The 25,999-nt window shown below is 35.5% G+C and overlaps 2 protein-coding genes across 7 annotated transcripts; one reads left to right on the forward strand and one right to left on the reverse strand.

The window, feature by feature from the left end:
- The first annotated feature begins 4,660 nt into the window (after window positions 1-4,660).
- Window positions 4,661-11,985, forward strand: LOC130738335 (uncharacterized). Of its 6 annotated transcripts, XM_057590303.1 has the most exons (5): window positions 4,661-4,961; window positions 5,129-5,198; window positions 5,494-5,955; window positions 6,232-6,291; window positions 7,631-11,985. In XM_057590303.1, the coding sequence occupies exon 5, from the start codon at window positions 9,309-9,311 to the stop codon at window positions 10,806-10,808; it is 1,500 nt and encodes a 499-aa protein (XP_057446286.1). In that variant the 5' UTR covers window positions 4,661-4,961; window positions 5,129-5,198; window positions 5,494-5,955; window positions 6,232-6,291; window positions 7,631-9,308; the 3' UTR covers window positions 10,809-11,985. The 6 variants fall into 6 exon arrangements, with proteins under 6 accessions (XP_057446286.1, XP_057446284.1, XP_057446288.1 ...); XM_057590301.1 differs by lacking the exon at window positions 6,232-6,291; XM_057590305.1 differs by lacking the exon at window positions 5,494-5,955.
- Window positions 11,986-19,460: 7,475 nt separating this feature from the next.
- Window positions 19,461-21,185, reverse strand: LOC130736635 (pentatricopeptide repeat-containing protein At1g12300, mitochondrial-like). The gene has a single exon (XM_057588441.1). The coding sequence runs from the start codon at window positions 20,964-20,966 to the stop codon at window positions 19,461-19,463; it is 1,506 nt and encodes a 501-aa protein (XP_057444424.1). The 5' UTR covers window positions 20,967-21,185.
- Between the last annotated feature and the right edge of the window lie 4,814 nt (window positions 21,186-25,999).

The following is a 25,999-nucleotide window of genomic DNA, read 5'->3' on the forward strand; positions in this document are numbered from 1 at the left end:
CCCGAACAATCAGTGTCTAACCAATCCTCGGTTAGATCACCTCACCCTCTGGTTGAAACTTCAGACCCTCACCGTGGAACCTCTGAACCCAATGCTCCAATGATTAACATTGGTTCTCCACAAGGTGCCTCTGAAGCTCATAGCAGCAATCACCCAGCCTCTCCTGAAACCAACCTCTCCATAATTCCCTATACTCACCTCCAACCCACATCTCTCTCTGAGTGCATCAATATCTTCTATCATGAAGCCTCCTTGAGGCTCCGCAATGTGCACGGTCAGACTGACCTCAGTGAGAATGCTGAAAGTGTGGCTGATGAGTGGAACAATCTGAGCACTTGGCTAGTGGCTCAGTTTCCAATTATGATGCAGCTCCTGCATGCAGAGGGAAGTCAGAGGATTGAGGCTGCCAAGCAAAGGTTTGCTAGAAGGGTGGCTCTTCATGAACTAGAACAGAGAAATAAGCTTCTTGAAGCTATTGAAGAAGCCAAGAGAAAGAAAGAACAAGCAGAAGAAGCTGCACGTCAAGCAGCAGCTCAGGCTGCACAAGCCAGACTTGAGGCAGAGCGTCTTGAAGCTGAGGCTGAGGCAGAGCGACTTGCACCAGTTGTGTTTACTCCTGCTGCTTCTGCTTCCATTCCAGAACCTCAAGCTGCTCAGAATGTTCCTTCCAGCTCTACTCAGACAAGCTCATCCAGACTCGACATCATGGAACAACGTCTTGACACTCATGAATCCATGCTGATTGAGATGAAGCAAATGATGATGGAACTTCTGCGACGCACTGACAAACCTTAGTTTTTAGGATCTCTTCTTTTTCTTTCTTTTTATCTAACGTTGTTTTATTTAAACTCTGTTTCTTTTTTATTTATTTATTCTCTTTTGTTCGTTTGTGATTATATATGCATAACTATATACCTATGTCACATATGTTTGCCAAACTTGTTTTATTCATAATTGTTCTATGTTTACATCATATTTCTTTACATCATATAAATCTAGAATAGAGGATCCCTCCTCATTCTTCTGCACTCCTGGCGCTGCTCTGACCTATTCTTCTCCAGACGCTCCAGTACATGCTGGATGTTGTTGAATCTGACCTTTAGCTCATCTTTCTCCAGAATCTCTTCTGAAGTCCTGAGCTTCTCTTCCAAGATTTCTTTTTCTTCCAGCAGCTTGAGTTCAAGCCGGCTGAGTTCTTGCACCTCCTCCACGAAGGCAAGAAATTCCTTCAAGTCTCTCTCCAACTCTGGACGCAGGTCCTCTTCCAGCAGTGTCCGTGTCAGCTCCGCGATGGTAGTTTCACCCTCTGGATGCCTGATGTTCAGGAACAAGTCCTCTTCAAAGGCCTTCTTCCTCAGCTCTTCTAATGCTACGTTGTATGATGCCATTTCTTTTTACTGAAAATTATTCGAGGTGTGAAGCTTACCTTTCTCTCCGACGCTTTTTATAGGCTTCACTTTCTCTCTGAAAGTTAATGCTCGTACAGTTTCTCGAGGTTAAGTTCTTGGTAACTGACCCTTCTATTCACTCACTTGACCGGTGGTAAACGTTCATCCCTTGCATTAACTCTTCTATTTATTTTCGCCTAACTCTGATTCTTACATCGTTTTCATTTTCTTTTAAACTTAGACCTTCTCTAAGGGGGAGTACCTTGTACTTCAAGCTAAGTTTTTCACACCCCAAGCTTTTTGCTTATGACAAAAAGGGGGAGTAAACCCAGTTTTTGATGTGTAAGATGTGTTAGTGTGACTTATTTTTCTTTTGGAGATTTTAAGAGTTCCACCTTCATGACCATAGATGTGTCACTGGGCAAATACAAGGAATACATTTCACTTCTTCTGAAGTGATTCTAAGTTGACTCTGATACCCAAGACTCTGATACCTTGTCCATGACTCTGATCACTTATGCGCTCTGATTATTCGTTTTTCATCTATGTCATAAGCTTTTCACTCTGAACTCTTATATTTTTTAGCTCAGAATCTAGACTTTACTAACGTTTTCATCAAGTATTAGATTCAGGGGGAGCTAAGCTCAGAATCAAGCAGTGACTTGAATTCAGAATGAGCAAGATAAACTATTCACATCAGGATAAGTCTTATTCTATATCTCTAAACTCTGAGTGAATTCAGTTTAATGTTTAAGAATTGTTCATCAAAAATCTTAGTTTTGTCATCATCAAAAAGGGGGAGATTGTAAGATCAAGTTTTGATCTAGTAGTACAACTCTATGTTTTGATGATTACAAGTTAACCTTTTGATATGAACAATTGTGGTACTCTAACGTGTTTTTCTGAGTGTGCTATTTACAGGCTCTGACCTCAACTCAATCTCACACAAATCAGAAGCACTGTGTATAAAGGGTAACCCAAGCAACGCTTTCGTATTCACCATGTTCAGTATGAACAGTGGAAAAGCTTCAGAAGTTCTGAAGCTATACAAACTCTGATGTGGACTCAGTCGCTAGAAGCTCTGAAGATCCAGAAGTTCTGATAACCAAGAAACACTGAAGGTTCAGATGTTCTGATGGTGTAGAAGACTCTGAAGATCCAGAAACTGAATAGTGGAAACTCTGAAGTCCAGAAGCAAGAAACTCTGAAGGCCATGTTCTTCCCTCTGAGTTCAGAATCAGAAGATACAATGGTCAGAGGATCTGTGCTTTCTCTCTGACTCTGATCAACCGGCTTCACAAGTTCCAATATGAAGTATTCCTCTGATCAGAAGTCTCCTAGGTTAAAAGGTCAAGTCGCTATCCAAGTACAAAAGCAAGTGTACCTTCCTGACGACCTACCTAACGTTCTCAGCCACAGCAGAAGCTGGATTTTCCAGAACTGCCCTCCAACGGTAGCATTTCCCATGCAACGCTCAACCCTAATCCTTGGAGTATATATAGAGGCTGAAGATTGAAAGAAGCGGCTAGAAGAAACCAAGAGAAGTAACATATACGCGCAAGACATATTCAAAATATTCTAAGCTTTCTTTCATCTGAAATTCATTGTGTTTACTATTAGCTTTTTAGAAGCAAATCTCTTGTAAACAATTCTTTGATAAACAGTTTGTTTAGTTCCTTTAGGAGATCAAGGTTGATCGGATCCTAGAGAAGACTAAGAGAGTGAATCTTAGTGTGAGCTAAGTCAGTGTAATTGTTAGTCACTTGTAGGTTTCAAGTGCAGTTGTAACTCTTACCTGATTAGTGGATTGCCTTCATTCTAAGAAGGAAGAAATCACCTTAACGGGTGGACTGGAGTAGCTTGAGTGATTTATCAAGTGAACCAGGATAAAATCCTTGTGTGCTTTTCTATCTCTTATCTTTAGCACTTAAGTTCTCGAAAGATTTGTCAAAATCTTTAAGGTGGTAGTTTTGTACTGAAAACGTTATTCAAACCCCCCCCCCTTTCTACCGTTTTTCATACCTTCATTTGCAAGTGGTGATGATGGAAGAGGAGGTTTAAAGTGACTTAAGTTTCATAGATTTTAACATACTTTGATGAGGTTTCATAACTATAAGGTTGGTATTGTGTGCCTAGTACAGATAGCTGAGGAGAAAAACATTAGAGGATACTCGTGATTATTTTTAAGCTAAGCTATACATTCAGGTCCTAATAAAATGCATTAAGTTATGAAGAAGTTTTATTTGTGGGAAGAGATGAAAAGAAATGTTGCAAAATCTAGCATGTCAGGGATGAAGGATAAGCACTAAGAATCTGCAGAGTTACTTTAATTCATTGAGATACCAATGAAGTTGAGAGACACTGCCATGAACTTTGTGAAAGGATTATCCAAAAAAAAAAAGGAGATTTGATTCAATATGAGTTACTATACATAGGTTAACTATGTCTGCATACATCTTGCCTGTGAATAATACTTATATTGCAACTCGATATACTAAGCTTTAGTTAGATGAGAGTGATTATGCTTATCAAAAAAAAAAGATGAGAGTGATTATTTACATGGTGTACATGTGTCTATAATCATTGAGGAGCTCAATTTATTCACAATTTTAGAAGTTTCTTTTTGAATTGCTTTGAGGACTTACTTGAACTTAAGTATTGTTTTATACTCAAGCTGTTGCTCAGATAAGCATGAGAGGGACTATTAAGATCCTGGAAGATATGCTTTGAGTTTGTGTTGTAGAACAAGGAGGTAGTTCAGATCAGTAGTTGTCCTTGTTGGAATTTGCTTATATTAACAACAGTCTGTCTAACACTTAGATGACACTATTGGAGACCTTGTATTATGCAGACACCGAATAGGTTGGTTTGAAATTGATAAGCTAAACTTGTAGGCACGAAACTTATCCAAGATGAACAATTAGATGAACATTTATCTTATATGGAGCATTCAGTAGTCATAACTGAAAGTTTGTGGTAAGGACTATCCGGTGAAGAAACAACTTGGGAAACCTGAGTCAATCATGAGAAATAAGTATTTCCTCTTATTTTTTAGCTCAAGATTAGTTAAAACTTCAAAATTTGAGGACGAATTTTTAATAAGGAGGGAAGATTGAAACGGCCCGTTTTAATATATATCAGTTCCTCTTGCTAATGTTATTATTAAAAGAAAAAGAAAAGGATAGGATTACGAAAAGGAAAAAAAACAAAAAACTAAGCTAATTGTAAAACCCACGACAGCACCCACCCACACCCATTACATATTCCTAATTCTAAAATGCTAAAACCTACTTTCCCAAATCCTATGCGATACATCTCTCACCCTCCCTCTCGAAACTTCTTTTCTTTTCCTCTGCAACAGTGGCTATCATTCTCTTTTCTATTCTCTTCATCTTCTTTTTCTCCATTGAAGTCACACTAAATCTCACCATAAAAAAAACATACGCACATGAAGGAAAATTATGGCAATCAAGTGGAAAGGCTTTTGGGATAATTTTGGAGGCTTAGGGTTTGTGCTCTAAGGAAGGAGAAGAGTACCCACTCCTACATAATTATTCTTTCTATTTCATTGAGGTATACTCAGTTACCTACAGCTTATAAATAGTATTATAGCATATGTTATAATTAAGTAGAATTATTTTTAGGGTTTTGGGTATACAATTGGGGATTTTGTACTTGCTCATGGGTAGTAGGACATAAGGTAATTAATGCTGAAGGTTTGAGGTTAATTTTGTGTTCAGATTTGACGGCGAGTGGATCGTTCGATGGTCGTAGGATTGCTGAAAGCAATCGTGGCTATTCTTCATAGTTGTGAGTGGTTTTCAGCTACTATGACATATTTTTAACATTCCTATAACTGATTTAATTACTTTACCATATTGCCTATTTATCTAAATTGGGGAGACATGTTTATATATGTTTGACTATCATTCTTGAACTTCTTTGAAAGCTGATTTTATAAAGTTGATTTTGAGTATGTTTTATGAGTTGATATGAGAGAGAATGACATTGGTTTAATTTTGAAATTATGTGAAATTGAGATTGTGAACTTGAAAAGATTTTATGAGCATTGAAAAGTTGATGTTGAGAATGTTGTTTTGAACAGCTTTGATGAGTATTGGAAAGCTGATTTTGAGACAGTTGATGAGACTTGATATGATTTGAGAAAATGGTTTTGGGGATCCTTGATAGAACCCCGTAGCCGTTAGCGGAGGTAACGGTCTAGGTGCACCTAACTAGTTTGATTCCGGGAGGAGAGGGCTATCCGTTAAATGGAGCCGCCAGGGCACGGACAGGGCTATCAACGAGATGAAGCTTCCTCCGATGAGATTAATGAGATATGACATGATTCCGGGTGGAGAGGGCTATCCGTTAGATGGAGCCGCCTCTTGGGTAAGATAATCCTTAAGAGGAAAGGGCTATCAACGAGATGTAGCTTCCCCCGATGACACGATGTGACTTGAGAAAGGAAATGGCTATCCGCTAGATGGAGCCACCCCTATCGGAGAGGGCATCCCTTAGGAGGAGAGGGCTATCAACGAGATGGAGCCGCATCATGGTTCTACATGTGTGACCCTATTAATTATATTTCTGGTTTTATGTTTTTCATATCTGGACATGATTTTAACTGTATTTATTTGAAATAGTTATTTATGAATTTATGATTTTTGTCAAGTTCATTGTGGAAATGATTTAAACTGGTATTATTGATGATATAAATTGTTTATGTTGAGCTGAGAGCGAAAAACTCGTGCCTAGTTTGTTTCCCCTTCCTGTTCATGGTGGTTGTTGACTGCTCACTAAGTCTTTGTGACTTACCCCATTCATTCTTTTTCCCCCACAGATTCTCAGACCACTAAGTAGCAGGCCCATGTCAGAATCAAGTCGATCGATTATTTTATTGGTATGCCTCCTTTGGCTGGTGGCTCAATTGGTGTCTTCTATTAGATTCTAGTTATCTGCAGCTATAGGGAGTCTTAGGTGGATTGATTCTGAATCATTATTTATTATTTTATTTCAGAAATTGTACCGTAGTAATGAAATTGGAATTTGTGTTTTTATGGAATTCTGGTTATGATGAAAAGCGACTGACAGGTTTATTGTTTTGGAAATGTTGATTTTGTAAAGGAGGTTCTGTTGAAATATTATAAAATATAAAGAAACATGTATAATTTTGGAAAATAGTTTGGAATATGATTTTGTGAGATTGAGGCTTGCCAGACTAGGGTGTTAGTCTCTGTGCCGGTCACGGCTTAGGATTTTGGGTCGTGACATTAGGTTTCTTCTTAACCCTTAGAAATTAATTTCATATATTTAAGGTTAAACTTAGGGGCTAATTTGGCTCCAACAGCACACATACATTTTAGGAATCAAGATATAAGTAGTCTTTATTGAGATGTTCAACATTTATGTGACATGGTTTTTTCACACCTCGATACTATTTACACCTTATATTTTAGCAAGTACGAAAACATTTTATCTCCTACTTATGTATTAGATGACCACTTTTAATATCTTAATGCTATAAGCCTATACCAATGGTGGTAGAAATTGGATTGAAGAAAAAAAGAGTAAGGAATAAATATGATGTTTTAAGTCCATGAATAACAAAGTTCTAGATTTAGGAAACAACTCATTATGCCTTTGGTGGGTGTTCCTTTTCTTCAAAGTTGGTACAATGTTATCTTCTGATTTTATATTGTCCCCTTCCCATCATCAACACCTGGGAGTTTCAGTTTAATTTAGCAAGATGTGGTCTAGACTAATTATAAATTGAATCCTTCCTTTTGGGCCTCTTTCCATATTTTTACTGTTTAGAAAAGGATTCTTCTATGCAATCTGTTACTATCTTATGCTGGGTCTCAAATGGTTTATTATGTATAGCTTATATTCCAACTACATCACCCTTCCTCCTTATCCTCTTAGCTGGATAATCCAAATTTTCTACACTTGGAGTTGATTCTCTTAATACGGTATTGTCATGTATGTGAATTCCCGCTTCCTTTTTTCACTTCATTTTATGCCCTTTATTTGAGATGGGTTTCCTGGGTCTTATGTTTTTTTTCCTCCCTCTACTAAGTTTTCATCTCCCTTTCTGAGTTTAACCTTTCCTACCTTATTTTTGGCATGTTTTGACATTTGAATTTTCTCTTTCTACCATTGTACTGTGATTTATGCGTTCATCTTGCATGGAAACTGTTATGGTTTTCTTAATAATTTTCAGTTTTTGGGGTTTTGGTCAGGAAGAAGAGTTATTGAAGAATAAGCACCTGGAGGAGGTATCTGATATGGAGAATAAGCGACCTTACCCAAGACCAACTCCATTCTGTTCATTGGGGGAAAGTTGCGGCTGGTAGGCCCGCCTCCTTTATATTTCTTGGAGTTCATATTGTTTGGCTGTCTATCTTTTCTATACCGGTTTTTCCTGATTTTCAAAAGGGGTTGAAACTCATATTATGTGTTTGTTCTCCTTTACATCATCGTAGCGAATAATTATGTTCCATTTGGTATGGTGAAGTACATTAGTCCCAAGATAGAGGCTTAGATGTAGGGTTTTCATTGAGTACCATTTTATCCCATGAATTCACAAGATACTGTTAGGACATTTTTTTTGAGATCTTGCAATCAAAACAGTTAGTAGTGAAGGCTGATATGATTTTAGGCATTATCGATGTTTACGTTGTTTATCATATGCTTTTATGTTGTATATCTCGGTCTAATTCTGAAGTTTGATTTACTTTGAATTGTACTATTTGCAACCTTCTTCTTTTCTTGCTCTTTCTTTTAATCTTATCAAATAATACTTTGGATGATGCACTCAACGTGGTTAATTATATGCTTAAATTGAAATTGAGTTTCCATACTTTGATTTCCTGGCTACAATTGTTCTATTTTTTTTCTCTAATGAATATTTGTTTTGCTTTGTTGCACTTTGGCGACGGGGAGTGCCGGCATTGGAGCGGAAGAGATGGGAGGGTGCAACTTCGCCATTCTTGGTCGAATGACAGGTTCCATACGCAGATCCAAAATTCCGGTGGTGGATATAACCAGTGGAAGCGCCCAGATCATGTGCAGCGGCGATCAACAACCAATTTCCAGCGAGAAAGAGGAGCCTCGCGTTCGCTGCAACAAAAAAATTTTCAGAACAGGTTCTCCACGCCTTTCCAGCATTCCGGTGGTGGACACAATCAGTGGAAGCGTCCAGATCATGAGCAGCTGCGGCGAGCACCAATCAATTTTCGGCCAGGGGGAGGAGCATCACGTTCACTGCAACAAAAACACGTTCAGACAACTTCTAATCAACAACAGGAAAGACAGAAGTCAAAAGAACAAGAGGAGTCTTTTTCTGTTTTTGTTGATGGCCTAGGTGATCGGATTACCTTGGCGAAATTAAGCGCAATTTTTGGGAGAGCAGGAAGATTGAGGAACGTGTTTATACAATTTAAGAAGAAATTCCAACGGCGCTTACGATTTGGCTTTGTGCGCTTTCATAGTGATGATGAGGCATGGACGGCGATTCGAATGTTTAATGGCCTATGACTAGAAGGTAATTACCTCGTGGTACAGAAAGCAAGGATTCAGAAATCTCCTCGGTCGACAAAGGTGCCGTCTCTTGAACACCATCAATTTGAAATACAAGGGAAGGTTTGGAGACCAAAGTCACTGCCTAAGCAAAATACCTCTGTACAAGATAGAACCAAGGAGAATGACGAATCTGGAAAATTGGTAGCATGTCAATTGCGCTTCACAGCCGCTGATTTGGATGAGTCTTGGTTCCAACGCTGTGCACAAGCTCGTACACTTACGGCAAAGCCCGTTGAAGTTATACAAGATGACTTGGCAAAGATAGGACTGTACAATTTCCGTTTGATTCCACTTGGTGATAAGGAGGTGCTGCTTGAGTTTGAGAATAAGGAAGAGATGATGGAAACAATTTCGGAGTGTGGCAATTTTTTGGTGCAGGAACTTTCTGATGTTAAACCCAGCACAGTTCTAACCTTTGGCACGGCACACCTTGTTTGGGTCCGACTGTGGCAAGTACCATTGGGCTTATGGACTGAATCTTTTTTCACTGCTATGGGTAACAGATTGGGGAGCTTTGTGGAGTCAGATGAAGATACCAAGTTACGACTCAGAGCCGACTATGCACGCATCTTAATTCGAATGCACCATCCCCTTCTACACTGCTTTACCATGGCTGTGGATGTGAATGGTGTTTCCAGTATAATTTTGGTCGAAAAGGATGATGTTCCCTATGATTACGGCATGGTTCATGGTATGCCGTCAACGCCGTGGAAAATCTACAATTCAGAGGAGGATAATGTTACTGAGGATGATGAGGATTATAATGATGCTAAAGAGACAGAGGCGGCCAGGCATGTTGATGTTGTTACAAGCCCCAACGACAAGGATTATGAGTCCCCTGTTGACGTCGAACCTGACGAAGAAGATGAAGTGTACAGGAATGAGAGAATGGAGGGTCTCAAAGTGATCCTGGCTAAGTCGCTCTCCAAGCAGGAAGAGGAAGCTCTTGCGATTGATGATGATGGTGGCTGGACGTCGACACCGGAGGTAGTGGTGCTTCCGAGGATGGCGTCGGCGCCGGGATTGCCTGAGGCGGACAGTTTAATTTCAAATTCCAACGTGAGTAAAGAGGCCATCAATACAGAGGAGATTCAGAAGGAACAGTTACAGGTCTTGCTTGACTCAGGTTATACGTTACAAGAACTTGAAGGCTGGAGGAACAAAACAAATGCAGCTGAAATCACGTTAAAAGGAAATCATATCCTTAATGAGGTTTTTCAAAATTCTGATTCAAATAACAATAAAAGATATTCAGTTACAGGTTATTCTTTTAACTCACAGGATTTGTTTCCTAATTATTATTTGCCTTACCAATCTACTAAGTGGGACCCGTTCCGAGTTCAAGTTCAAGTTCAAGGGCTAAAACCATGTTTGCCTCACGGTTTAAATCAAAAACAATTTATTATGCCCACTTTAGCTTCTCAGGAGAAGAACGACGTTGATGTCTTTGTGCATACATCTCCAAATCAAATTGTCAGGCAGCAATTTCCTTTTGTGCGTGAGAGCGGTCCAACACAAACACCTCAAAAAAGTGCTCTACCCCTTACGTGCGTGGAGGCCGACGCACCAGAGACACCAGCAGTCGTGATCACCCCGAATACAAATTCATCAAAGAGAAGCTCTCAGCGAGGGCGTCCAAGGGGAAGCAAAAATAAACCCCAATCCTTGCCTGCGGGTTTTTTAGAGCCTGTAGCTGGTGAAGACGGTGTGTCGACTCGCGCGCAAAGAGCTTGGCTGATAGGGAAACAGTTGGGTCTTAAACCAAGAGGGTCGGAAGCTTTGATGCTGAGAGGCTTAGAAGCTCAGATTCGTGAAAACCATCCCCATCTCAAATAGTTATGTCAAGGCCTTGGCTCACTTGGAATATACGGGGCTTAGGAGAATCATCGAAAAGGGAGGCTGTGAAAAAAGCAGTTTTGCATTTGAAACCATAACTTCAGTTGCTTCAGGAAACAAGATTAAATAATCTGCGACAGCATATTGTGGAGATTTGGACGCAAGCTTTGTGTATGAGTCATGTTGATGTCAGAATCATGATTTATTTTCTTGACAGTGATAATACAAAGTTTTGAGCAGTTAGTCTTAGAGCGCAGATTATGTTTCGAGGCTTTGAAAACACATGTACTGAACCATGATGGATTGGTGTTTTTGTGATTTTATTGCTGTACTGTTGGGGTTTGGATGCTGGTGAAGAAGCCTTTCAGCAGCTTGTACAGGATAGTAATTTAGCTGATTTGCCTTTAGCTAATGGGGAGTACACTTGGTTTTCAAGTCGCAACTATGGTTTGTGGAGTCGTTTGGACCGCTGGCTGGTATCTGATGAGGATGTAGGAGGATTGGAGGATGCATCAAACATGGAATTGTTGAAGTTAATAATGTTCCTGTAGTTTTTGCCGTTGTTGTTGGCTGCTGTTACTGTTGTTGCTATTTCTGGTTTGCTGTTGCTGCTGAACTTGGTGCTGTTGCTGTTGGTTGGTGCTGTTGCTGTTGAATTTTGCTGTCGTTGTTGTTGTTGGCTGCTGTTACTGTTGTAGCTGGTTCTGTTTTGCTGTTGCTGATTTGCTGGTGCTGTTGCTGTTGCTGTTGCTGAAATACGAAAATCACAAATTTGGAAGAATGTTGATGTTATTCTGTTGTTGTTGCTGTTGTTTGCTGTTTGATGTTAGCTGCTACACGAAAATTATCAGTCTGGCTCTTCTGGAATCTTTATCTTCATGTGTGTCACTCAGTTACGCTATTTTAGCTTTTTCATGATTGTAGGGGTTGATTTCTATTGTATCTTGATGCAAAATGGCTATCCTAAGTCTGTGGTACTCTTTTTCCTTGCTAGGTTTTTATCCCAATGGGTTTTTCCTAGTAAGGTTTTAATGAGGCTCTTTCTTGGGATTACACTTTTGCCATTTTGCGGGTTGGTGGTGGGTTTTGGTACCTCAGACTCATGTAACTTTGTACTTCGCCTGTTTTGCTTCTTTGGCTCAGGCTTACTTATTATTAATATATCTTTCATTTTCAAAAAAAAAAAAACTTCTACTAACAACTTCTACCTAATATCCGGCTCTACCATCTTGACTTATTAGGTGTTTGTGGAATAAAGAGAGAAAATAAAATTGTGTAAGGTTACAGATTGAAGATTAGAAAGCTATTTAATCCATATTGACTTATTAGGTGTTTGTGGAATAAAGAGAGAAAATAAAATTGTATACAGTAGATGAATACAGTAGACTTTAGTGGAGTACTTGATAATGTTCATCTACTGTATTCAAAATATACTAAACTTTACATAATTTTTTCTGCTCATGTTTCAAATTTCCTTACAAGGCTTATTAGAGTTTCTCCAAAAAGCTACCTGATGCATACATAATGCACACCACACTGAACTAACTAACAATCTCTTTCGTGGTTTCCTTATAAAAAATACAAAGTTCATATCATTCATTTCAGATAGCATCAATTAAATCACCGTTTGACAGGCTTTTTGCCTTGATGAACTTCAAGGATTCCAGTTCGCATCAATAAAATTGTCTCACTATTCAACCTTCTCTTATTTATAAGGTAAGCTTAATACTGCTAGATGTTAGCATTGTAGGATTCATGTTCTTATGTTTTAGTTTTTAACATTGATGCTTTTATAAGTTCGAAGTAAGGTACTCAACTCAAACTATTAAATTTGAGCCTTTGAAATGACAAGTATGTGAATTCAATTTTTGAATGAAAGTCACATAATATGAGGGCGGGAGTACTCTAATTTATCAGTTTAATAATTCCAATATACTTCATAAATGATAGAATCAGTGTTTCTGCGGTATTAAAATTAATGATGAGCCCTCCATGTCATATTAATTCACTGTTAAATCAACACACAAAATGTAGTGTAAAATCATTTTAGCATTCTAAGACGAGACAAATAAGTAAGTACAACTGCAGTTCACATCCAAAGATAGTAGAGAAAACAACAACTAAGTAAAAAAAATGTGACTGAAAAAGATCCATTTACTGTTTGATAAATTAGTTTAGATTTTTTTACTCAAAAAAAAATTAGTTTAGATTTTAACAATATAAAAACAGAAAAATTTATTTGATAGAATTTCTTATGAAAAATTAGTTGTAAAAGACAGTTATTTAATAAATATAAAGAATGTTTTTGTTTTAAATTTAAATTTTTTCAATCTCCTAAAATATCTCACCTAATCAGTTTTTAGGATAATTTTTTATTTTTTAAATTCAAAATAATAGATGATAATAAATTTTTTTTGAAAGTATAGATGATAATAATCTTTATTTTAAAGTATATATGATAATAATCTAATCCTTCTTTTCTTTTATACTGTATTTTTTATTTCTTATCTACTTTATTTATTTTAAAATTTACTCTTAATATTTTTTTTATAAAAATTTACATCTAAGTGATGAAATATTATCTTGATATACTTCCTTTCAATAATGATCTTTCCAAAAAGTTTATCCAGTTTCACAATTTTCACTTATCAATACTTCTAAGAACTAATAAATTAAATATATTATTATCATTTTTGAATTTTATAAATATAAGCTAAGTTTTAAAAAATACTATTATTAATAATGTTTGGTAGCTTTTTCATTTTTTCATCTGGAATCAGTTATGTGGTGGATTGAATTTGGAGGCTATTACATAGTTTTTTTGGCGAACACCGGCGAACATAGAATGCAATGAAGACACTGACGAACAAGATGTTACCAAGAACATTGCATTCAAGGAAGTTTTTCAAAGGATTTACAACAATTGTGTATATGATTTATCTAATTTCGTGCTCTTTTGTGGGGTACTATTTCAATTGAACAACATTTGAGCAACACCTATTACATACTTATTTGTACCTCTTTGTATTAATTATTATCACATCTTTCACAGTAAAGATTGCGCCAAAGAACACGTCGACAGGGGGTCAAACACAATTAACATTTGAAACTCATATAATTCATATATATAAGAAAGATAAAACATTTAAACATAAAGATAAGATAATAACGATATATAAGTGTTTGACCAATTGAAATTGTATGTCTTAGAAAATACATCATTAAATTCGGAATAATTGTAGTTAACAGTGGAGTTCGTGAAAAATTATTTGTGCATCGCACGGACAAACGGGTATAATCCTAGTTACTCTAATGCATCCTAGCATGGGGAGGTGATGATACCAAAAGGGAGTAATCTCCAAATACGAGTAGGAGAAACATCATGAGCTGCTTGATGAGCCAATGCATCAGCCACTGAATTACACTCCCTAGTATAAGGTTCAAGGTGACCTTCTATTCCCAGGGCAACATAACCCGAACTCGGAGAATAGCTTCCCGCTCCAAAAAAACTGCTCACATCGACATGAATCTCAAGAACATTTACCACGTCTCTGCAATCAGAATCACACATAACTTTCTAATAGCCCAAGTCTCACACAAGTTTCAATCACACATAACTTATGAGTTTCTGGGTTTGGATTTGAAGGTTGGGATTTTTGTGGTTTGGTGGTGGTTGTAATTGAAGGCAGGGGACGAGAGATGTGAGGTCTGGGTGGAGATGAGTGTACTGGGCTTGCACACGTTGTGTTGATGGTGCCTGAAATAAGTGTTTCGTCGCCACCCGCCGCTGCAACCTCGTCGTCGAGATCATAAATGTGGACCCAAGAAACAAACAACACTCATACTCGGATCCCCATGATTTGCTTTTGAGCTTGTTTGATGGTGATGATGATCATAGATTCGCTAGCTTGAAGTGTGTTGGGTTGGGTGAACTTGTTTCAGTGAGATTCATGCCGAGTCTGGGAAGTGTGAATGAAGGAAAGTGCCCCAATTGCCATTACTCATGAACAAGTTTCACAAAGTCATTAGCTTTTCTCCATGGACCATGGGTAAAGAATCAAGCTTGGGGTTAATTTGGGGGAATTTGTTTTTGTTAATTAAATTAGGGTTAATTTTATTAATTGGTTTTATTTTTGTTAATTAAATTAAAATTTATGATGTGTTGTTTAATTTTTATGTATTTATTTTTTTGAATCCACGTAAGCATCATTAACACAGTCAAAATTGTGTCTCCAACCGGACCTATTTGTCAATGTTTCTTGATTTTCATATCAATTTATTAAAAGATAAAACCGGCTGCATTCACTTGTTTAAATGTTATATTCAAATCTTATTAAACTGTAACAAAAAAAATCTTATGGAAACAACCATCAATAAAATTAAGATAACTATTTGTAATTGACTTCATACTCTTAGGAGAAACCTGTTGCTCAAATTCAACACATCATCAAATAGAGAAGTCAATTTTTAGCAATTAATGGGAAGCAACAGTGTCACCTGCAATGTGCCACTTTCACACATGTCAGGGGATTCATAAATGGTTGTTTCGTTGCGGGCTAAGCAAAACGCGAGTAAGGATGTGTGGAAGACATTTATTGAAGGGTTGAAAAATGGAGACACAAAGTGCTCTGCAAGTAGAAAGCTTGCAATTCAACAAAGAGGTAGTTACAAACATGACATTAATTGGAACAAAGACATGCAGCAGTAGCATGCCCCTCTCACGCATGGCAGGAAAGAATTGAATGTGGAGGACCAAGCTGGCAGTGCATAATGAAGGACAGTAGATGGACGGAGAAAGGGTTCTTGCAATGAAAAGCATTTCAAATCCTCCGGAGAACGACACAGTATACAAAATGCGCGCACTTTTAGGGGCTTCTTAATTGTATCAGATAACATTACTTTTATAGGTATAAGAAGAAATGATGAATAATATTGACATAAATTAAAAAGTCAAGTTTACAAACACGAGTTCAATTGATAACACAAAATGGAATAGAAACTTCACAAAATGGAAAGCATAACCATTAAGTCAAAGCTACAAAACATAGGATAAATCACTGACGAGAAACATCAGCCATAGTGCGACTCTTTATCCAATTAAGCTGAAGGGCTGGGTCATCGAGTAGAACAAAAGTCGCCCTATTTGTCATTGATTTCATCAAACGGATACCAAGTATATATGTGTATCACTACCGTTCTCCAACCCTGACAATTGTTTAAGCATGCCAAAGCTAGTAGTTTTATCAACAGTATCCTTAAAAAGGATCTGTATGTCTGACAAATTTCATAGGCCCTTATGTTTGAACTTTGCAACCCTAAGGGCAATCCTGAAATAAAAGAATCCATTACATATGTCAAACATCAAACTAGTTATCAGATGAAGATATAATTACATTACTAAATACGAATTCACCTTTATCTTGGTTGTCCACCACTCTTCACTTGCTGCAATGGTCTGCCTAAAGTTCTCCCATCCAAGACCGAGTCTCTATTCCCACAAGTTTGGCCCATACATTCCAATCTCCTCTCAAAAGATCCCATTTATATTTCAATTGCTTTGTATCCATAAGATAGACCAGTTTGTTCAATAAAATTTCTTATCAAATTTGCCCACCCTGCTTTATTAAAATGAGTTTTTTTATAGGCAAATGTTAGTTGTTTGTAATGTTAGTAAATTAGTCCTTCCTCAGTGTTCGAACCCTTCACCCTTCATCCTTCATTCCCCCCAGCCCTTATGTCCCCTAACTCTTACCACTTGAGTGTGTGGCCTATTCCCGCATACTTGCACAACGCAAGCCTTTATAAATATGTCCAAGTTTGTATCATTCCGATTAGTCTTAGATTGTTTCACACTACCATATTTATTTCCATCTCTTAACCTGAGTGGCTGAGTTTGATACCATTTTTGGACCTACTAAAAAACAATACAAAAAGTAGATACAAACCAGCATTTGACACAAATCAGATACAAACCAGCAGCATTTCAGGCAAATGGCAGAGAAGCACAAAATCAGATACAAAACAACAATGAAATGATAGAGATAGAGCTAGGCCTAGGGGAAGAGCTTAGGGGCTCCTGTGTACTGACCTATTGGTCGTGTGGGTCAGGGAGTTAGTTACTGGACTGTGGTGTAGTTAGCTATCAATAACTGATCTCCCCTTAAAAAGGGGAAGATAGTTAGTTCATTGGTCGTTCAGTTGAATCACCATAGTTGGAGAGTCTGGCCTCTCGAAAGCAAGTGCTATTTGTGTAATCTCAGTTACAGAATAATTCAGTTACATTCCCTGTTCTTCTCCTCTCTCTCTCTCTCTCTCTCTCTCTCTCTCTCTCTCTCTCTCTCTCTCTCTCTATATATATATATATATATATATATATATATATATATCTCCTCTAGTACCTATCATGAAACCACAAAAAGTCGCAGGGCCAGCAGGAAAAAAAATAGCTGAAAAGAGGCCAGCAGAAAAAATAGCTGAAAAGATGCCAGCAGAAAAGTTCTATCATGACTCAAAACAACACATAACAACCTCATAAAAATAGCATGGAACAACCTCTCAAGACAAAAAGCAAGCAATCCATGAGTGTCAATGGGCGGACAAAATTGGGGAACATACACTGCATGTGATGAGTCTATAATTAGTTTATATTCATATGATCAATTAATTGTGTTTTCACACAAAAAGAAAAAAGAGTACAACCTAAAGTAGCCGGTGCAGATGTTTGTTTCAACTATGCACATTAGTGAAAGAGTACAAATATATTGAATCTCTTATGTGTAAACATGCTCTCTTACACGATCTTATGAATAAACATTCTCGGTTGTGTTTCATCTTTTGTGCTTTTATTTTCATTTCTTCTTTTCTTGCATTCTCTCTCCCAAATGAAAGCAGCTCAATTCCCACGTTATCTCATGACATGCATCAGAATCCTTTTCCTCCACAGAACCTATCTCTTCCTAGTTGCTTTGTATTTCACCAGTTAAGTTAGTCGCAATAGCTTCTGATGCTTATTCCTTCTCCTACAATTCATCTTGCTCTTTGTTCACATTTTCTAGTTCTGCCTTAAAGAAACAAGATTTTTCTTCATCAGAAACTTCCTGCAGTGTGTCTCTGTGGGTTCTTTAATCTCTAAATTTATTAGTTTCAAAAGAGAGAAGTAACAATTGAAGGAGGAGAAAGAAGTTAAGCAAACAGGGAAAAAAAAACCAAGTCTTCTGAACCTTAACAGTGATGAAAGTTAAAACTAAGATCTGGAAGGAAAAAAATGAAACTTCTATAACCAATGGTGTCAACAATATCGTTGAACTATGAAAGAAGTTAACTAAATTACCATTAAATATGCATTATGCACATGGATCAGTCATCCTTCTATTAAAGAAACTAACTAAATTACCATTACATAAACTAGTTTTTTTTTTTGGAAAAAGAATTAAATAGATAAAAGATATTCTTGAGAACAAACTCTCCCAAGTGTGTAAAGAAGTCCAACACAACACCAACGAAGAAAAGAAAAAGCAATAAACAAGCCAGAACTAAAACTAAAGAAGTCTACAGACACCAGAAAGGAAAAGAAAAAAAAACAGAAGAAAGAGAACGCCAACAGTAAACCGCGTCCAGAACATCACAAAAAGGAACAATCTCACCCTGGATTAGCATTCACCCCCTCACACACTTCCTCTCCTATGAAGCAAGTGCATATTAGGTAAGAAACAGAATCCATCTATATTGCTCTGTAATCATTAGAATAGTTATCAATAACAAAATATTTAAGAGCATATTATTGGCAGACCTTTCTTTTTAGATACCAAGCATAAGTACAGTGGAAGCAAGGAAGCTTCAGCCAGTGATTCAAACGTACTGATATGCTTAATAATTTAGAATGATAAATAAAAGAAAGTCTAAAACAGGTAAAAATAAAATTATAGGGACAAAATGCAATCACTATGTCACAAATTATGATTTAAAAACCGTTAAAAGGACATATATATGGAATCAATCTATTTCCAAGTGGCTCATATTCACAATCGACGTACTGTCAGTTTGAGCTTTAATGTAAACCTGGTATGGGGTGTAATTTATAGTTATAAGTGAATAAGAACTTCACCCCAACTTAAACTCACCATTGAAACAGGTGATTTGAACAAACAATCTTTATGCACCATATGACCACATACAATAACCATATGGGGGCTGGTATAGCCATATCAGGATTTCAACCAAATGATGGCAGCACTTTGTTCATCAATCTAAAGTTTACACTGTTGATAAGAATATCTACAAGAAAATATACGGCAGAAAGAAGGCAAGTTCTACTATCTAAGTAGGTTGTCTCCTGACATTGCATTTGCAATTGATTGATTCTATGGCTTGAATATGTGACCTTCTTACACCAAAGCAACTACAACCATTGCACAAAAGCAACCCCTTCAAAAAGGATAGTTATGTCAAGACTCTTAATGAACAAATCAACCATCGTTATTGTTACAATAGCAAAAGGAACCTAACAAGTAACAACACATGACTTTTAGTTAAGACTATAGAGAAAGTGAGCCCATTGTGTAGTCCATCATCTTTTTCCATGTGTATCTATAAATAAATACTGAATGCTTGCTTTCAAAATTAAAAATAACTTGTAACTAGAAAGCAACTTACTTAGTTTAATTTTTCCAGTAGACCTCTAGCAATCATGTCATGAAGGAGTTTCTCAACCTTGTCATTCTCACCTTTTTCAAAGAGTGAACGAATAATTATTTCAAAAGTTATAGCATTAGGGATACAACCCTCATTTTCCATTTTTGACAGTAAAGCCAACGCTTCATCAAACAAGCCTTCTTTACAAAGACCATTGATCATAACACTATATGTATGGACATCTATATGATGGCCTTTAATCACAAGATCCTGAAAAACTTCTTGTGCATCCTTGAGTCTTCCTTCTTTACATAGTCCATCTAGAAGTATTGTGTATGTGCGCACATTCGGCTGAACACCCTGGTCTTTAATTTTCTCGATAAGTGCAATTGCCTTGTCAACGTGATGGCTTTTGCATAATGCATCGACTAAAGAATTGTAAGTGATTATATCAACTGGTTGACCTCTAACATGCATCTCGTCAAGAAGCTCCCATGCATTAGAGACTCTCCCTGTTTTGCACAAACCATCAATAAGAGAATTGTAGGTAACTGTATTAGGAGTAATCTTTTTGCAATCCATTTCTGCAAGGAGATTCAAGGCTTCATCCACCATTTTAATCTTACATAATCCATTCATCATGATATTGTAGCTCCTAACATTAGGAGTCACTCCCCTCTGAGCCATAGCATTGAATACATCTTGGGCTTTATTCACTTCATTAACCAGGCAATACCCATCCATCAAGGAATTATAAGTAACAACATCAAGTTTCACACCTTGTTTAATCATCACAGCTAACACATTTTTAGCTTCTTTCACCTTCCCTTCCTTACATAGAGCATCGACCAATGTACTATAAGTATAAACATTTGGGTCGATGTTTTTTGTTGTCATTTCATCTAACAAAGAAATTGCTTGTTTCAATTGACCAACAATGCAAAAGCCATACACTAAAGCACTGTAAGTGACAACATCAGGAGATATTCCCTTGACAATCATTTCAGAATATAAATTGCAAGCATGACTTACAAGTTTATCTTTACACAGGCTATCAATGATGGTGTTGTACATTACCACATTAGGTTTAATCCCTCGCCCTTCAATCCGCCTAAGCAACTCCAAAGCAGCACTTGTTTCACCCATTTTACATAGCCCATTGATCAAGGTCCCGTAACTGACTTGATCCAACCGAAACCCCTGAGCCAACACGACATCATGAAATTGCAGAGCTCTGTGAACATTGCCGTGAAGACAGAGACCTTTGATAAGAGTAGTGAAGGTGATGGTAGTTGGCTGAAAACCCCTCTTGAGAATGTTGGCCAATACAGAAAATGCGGAAGTGGTTTGACCTAGGTAGCAGTGGCAATTGATGAGGATGTTGAGAGTAACAATGTTTGGCGCAATTCCACTAGATTCCATTTGGCGAGAAAGGGATATAGCGGTGGAGTAATGCTCCGTCTTGACGAGGAAAGTTAAAACCTTGCCGAATTCGAAGATGGGTGGGGTAGAATGCATTTGAAGCATGCGATTGAAGTGTGAGACGGCGTCACCAGGATTGTGAAAGGAAGAATGAAAGCGAGAGCGAGAGTGAGAGTGAGAGTGAGAGTGAGAAAGAAAGGGAAAGCTCCTGAAATATATCAGAATTTTTTTTTTGGTTTGTTTGCTCTGTCCTGTTTTCTTTCCGGCACTTTCTGTCTTTGGGTTTCTTCTGTTTGGTTTTTGTCTGGCTCGATCTTTGGGTGTACTTTCGGGTTTTTTCCGTCGGTGCTGGTTGGTTTGTATTTCCTGCTTAAGAGTTTGCTCTCAAGCCTTTTGATATTATATATATATATATATATATATATATATATATATATTTATCTTTAAAAAAAAAGTTTGACTTTTTTATTAGTAGTTTGTCAACACTACTTTAGTTGCATATAATAATAAAATGTGTAAGAAATATATATTGATTCATCTACTTGAAATTTGTCTTCTAAAGGAGAAGAGCCGAAATATATAGGGAGTTTGTGATCTTTTATAGTATATCAAGTAACAATTTTGTGTCTAAGGGTGACGACTGTCCTATTACCACAACGTGATTCCACCCTTAGTACATTCATTAAAAAATTATTCTTTTTTTGAAAATGGAAGAAATAGCACGTGATTCTTTTTCAAAAAATTCAACGTGTCAATACATTAGATAACAACTGTGATTCTGTTACATATTTAATTTAAAAAAAAAGTGATTATTAAACAATAGATGAAATAGAAGAGTCTGAAATGCTAAGGAAAGTGGACAAAAAAGAATCACCAATAAAGTAGATGATAAATACATATTAATCATGGAAAAAAAAAAGAACGTGATAGTAGCACAAATCTGAATTGTGAAAGATAAATCATAAAGTATGACCTCATTTTTTTTATTTCAAGTCATCCATGTTTGAGCCAATATTGCAGGGTGCCTACAAAATTTAAGATATATATCAGACTTTGAACATACTTGTTTTAATCAATAATAAAGAATTATTTAATTGTAAGGGAAAATAGAATGAACCTTAAACCGACAATAATATTTTTGCATCAGATGTTCATCAACTTATAAGATGTCATAGACATCATGTTAACAATGAAATAAAGTTAGGTCACTTAGAAGTCAGTTTGTATTAAAAAAACTATTAAGATAAAAAATTAAACTAACCACAACATTGCGCTTGGAGTTTGAAACTACCCCTTGTTTATCCCCTAGTGTTTTTTACCCGTGCGTTGCACGGCAAATTGATTGTTGGAGTTGACATTAATAAAAAATATAACAAAATGTGATGAGTATAGAGAAATACGTGTGGTATAGAGTAAATTATATAAGTTGTTTGTATGAGAGCTGTGATAGTAGAGAAAGAATGACGTAGATTCTCTCCCATCGTTGGGTTAAATAGAGAATAAGAGAGGGAATTAGTTTGCCATGAATCGACATTTAAATAAAAATAAAAATATCAAAATATAAAAACAATGATAGGCTTAATAAATTAATAAGATTACTCCCTCCCAATAACCAAAAAAATTAATAAGATTACAATTGGAAAGCTAAAAAAATTGATCAAACTTTGTTCTATGTCTACTCAAAATGAGAAGATTGAAAAAATACATTGGGCCCACAAAATCTGCCCCTTTATCTCTCATCCCTTGCCAATCAAACACACTAACTCTTATCTCTCTTTCCTCTATTTCTCTCTTCTCTTTCACTACCATATCAAACAAAGCATTAGAGAACCTAGTTGAATAGTTTAGCAAGGCTATAACAAAATGGCATAGGAGTTCTTGGAAAATAATTTTAAAATTTCTTTAAATTATTTTTCAAATCTTATCCAATATAGCTTTTGTTTGAAAGTAACATATCCACTTCATTAGCATTCTTTGTGTGCAATCACCCTCCTCTCTCTCTGTCTGTCTCTCTATTCTCCTGCCTACAACTCATTTCCTTCTTCTAGCTTCTCATACCTTATTTCAAGTAGTGCCTTGATTTCTTTAAGGCATTTGATTCAAATTAGCCTAATTGAACCAACCAAAACACATAAAGAATAAAATTAAAAACAGACACATAAGTAGCTTCAAACCAATACATTAATCTTATGAATCAAATGCTAGACATAAAGAACTTTTAACTAAAAGGATTCATTCTCCTACCTCAGAAATTAAAAGCATTAAGCCACATGCTTTTCCTTCCCAAACTCTATCTCGAGCCTTTAATGTACTTCAACAATTCTTCTCTAATTTTTTTTTTGAAATCTCCTGTATTCTTCATTCCTTAGCATAGTCTGAGAAAACAAATCATAATATGTCTTAGATCAAGAAAATCATTTCAACCTACAATATTATATCAAGAAACTGATTTTGGAGCAACACGCGTAGGTAGATTGGCGGAACCATCACCTATAACCCGAGTCAAAATAAGATTAGACATAAACAAAACTATGCAAAGAAGGAATTTGAAGAGGAAAAGGGAGAATGCTCACCACTTTTTCCGGCCAGCTCTCCAATTGAGTCATAGAACGTGACAAAGAGGGGAGTCGAAGCCATCATTATAAATTTAGTAAGGAGTAGTAGTAAATCTTCTTTCAAAATATAATTTATTTAAATCTTAGATAATTAGGGAAAATCTTTTAAAATTCAGGTTTCAAGATAAAATAGCACAACATAAGAGAGGCTATCTAACAAATTGACAATAAAAACAAAACAAAATCTTTAAAAAATATTTAATAAAAATACGATAAAAATTCGGATTTTTTTTAGAGTATTAATTAATTTAAGATAAAAATAAACAACCTAAATCCTAATTGATTTATACTCTAAAAATAACTCTAAAATAGAATAAAATATTTCCTGTAGAATCACATACAAAGGAGAATAAAAAAACATAAAAAACAAATCAAAATATTGCAAAATTCCATATAGAATATAAAATGGACTCACCATCCATGGCTTCCAAAGAATCTCTTTTGGTGGAATATCTATAAAAAAAAAACCTGAAGAAAAGAATTTGAAATTAGCATGGCAAGTGATGAACGAAATTGACCTTGAAGTCAAACATGAGTGAATGAAAGTTAAAGGTAAAGTAAAATAAAATTGAAAAAAACCATAACATATTATGCAAGCAAATGAAGAAAATAATTTGAAACCTCCATCTGCAACCTTCCCAATCAGTCCAAGGCAGCAAATCGGAGGGATGCGATTGCAAGTCGATGGCAAAGTGGTTCCGTTGAGAGATTAGACGATTTTGTGGGGGTGGTTCCGTTCAGTTGAGAGATGAGATGAAAATTGCATGGAGGAGATGAATTCCATGGAGGAGATAGTGGAGGTAGGCAGGGTTTTAAGAGGGCTTTTGCTGATGGGATGTATTATTGATTTAAATCACTTATCACAGATTTTATATTAAGATAAAATCATGAAATAAACAACATAAATCCTAATCAAATCTAAAATTAAAAAATGTACCAAATAAATATAGATAAAAACTATCAAAATCTAGCAAATCACAATAAAAACTCATAAAATCAGGAATTAATTAAAAATCCGAAAATTCAATAAAAATACCATAAAAAAATAAATAATAATATAAATTAAGATAAAATACAGAAATAAACAACATAAATCCTAATCAAATCTAAAATTTAAAAATGTACTAAATAAAAATAGATAAAAACTATCAAAATCTAGCAAATCACAATAAAAACTCATAAAATACGGAATTAATTAAAAATCCAAAAATTCAATAAAAATACCATAAAAATTAATTAATACTCTAAAAATAAATCAAAAATAAATTAAGATAAAATCAAGAAATAAAAAACCTAAATCCTAATCAAATCTAAAATTTAAAAATGTATTTTTTTATTAAGGAGAAATAAGGTAAGGAAAAATCAGGGCACATGTGGCAAGTGGGGCCAAGGAGAAATAGCTTACATGTAAAATATTAGGTGAGAATTAATCTGGAAGCGACACGTCATTAACTTGGCATGTGAGAGCGACACGTCATGCTAGAAGTTGTTCTTTTCTAATATATATAAAATTTAAAAATGTTCTAAATAAATATAGATAAAAACTATCAAAATCTAGCAAATCACAATAAAAACTCATAAAATCCGAAATTAATTCAAAAACCGAAAATTCAATAAAAATACCATAAAAAATAATTAATACTCTAAAAATAAATAATAATATAAATTAAGATAAAATACAAAAATAAACAACATAAACCCTAATCAAATCTAAAATTAAAAAATGTACTAAATTAAAATAGATAAAAACTATCAAAATCTAGCAAATCACAATAAAAACTCATAAAATCCGGAATTAATTAAAAATCCGAAAATTCAATAAAAATACCATAAAAATTAATTAATACTCTAAAAATAAATCAAAAATAAATTAAGATAAAATCAAGAAATAAAAAACCTAAATCCTAATCAAATCTAAAATTTAAAAATGTATTTTTTTATTAAGGAGAAACAAGGTAAGTAAAAATCAGGGCACATGTGGCAAGTGGGGTCAAGGAGAAAGAGCTTACATGTAAAATATTAGGTGAGAATTAATCTGGGAGCGACACGTCACTAACTTGGCATGTGAGAGCGACACGTCATGCTAGAAGTTGTTCTTTTCTAATATATATAAAATTTAAAAATGTTCTAAATAAATATAGATAAAAACTATCAAAATCTAGCAAATCACAATAAAAACTCATAAAATCCGAAATTAATTAAAAATCCAAAAATTCAATAAAAATACCATAAAAAATAATTAATACTCTAAAAATAAATAATAATATAAATTAAGATAAAATACAAAAATAAACAACATAAACCCTAATCAAATCTAAAATTTAAAAATGTACTAAATAAAAATAGATAAAAACTATCAAAATCTAGCAAATCACAATAAAAACTCATAAAATCCGGAATTAATTAAAAATCCGAAAATTCAATAAAAATACCATAAAAATTAATTAATACTCTAAAAATAAATCAAAAATAAATTAAGATAAAATCAAGAAATAAAAAACCTAAATCCTAATCAAATCTAAA

This window comes from Lotus japonicus, chromosome 2 (assembly GCF_012489685.1).
Source record: "Lotus japonicus ecotype B-129 chromosome 2, LjGifu_v1.2".
Taxonomy (NCBI): domain Eukaryota; kingdom Viridiplantae; phylum Streptophyta; class Magnoliopsida; order Fabales; family Fabaceae; genus Lotus; species Lotus japonicus.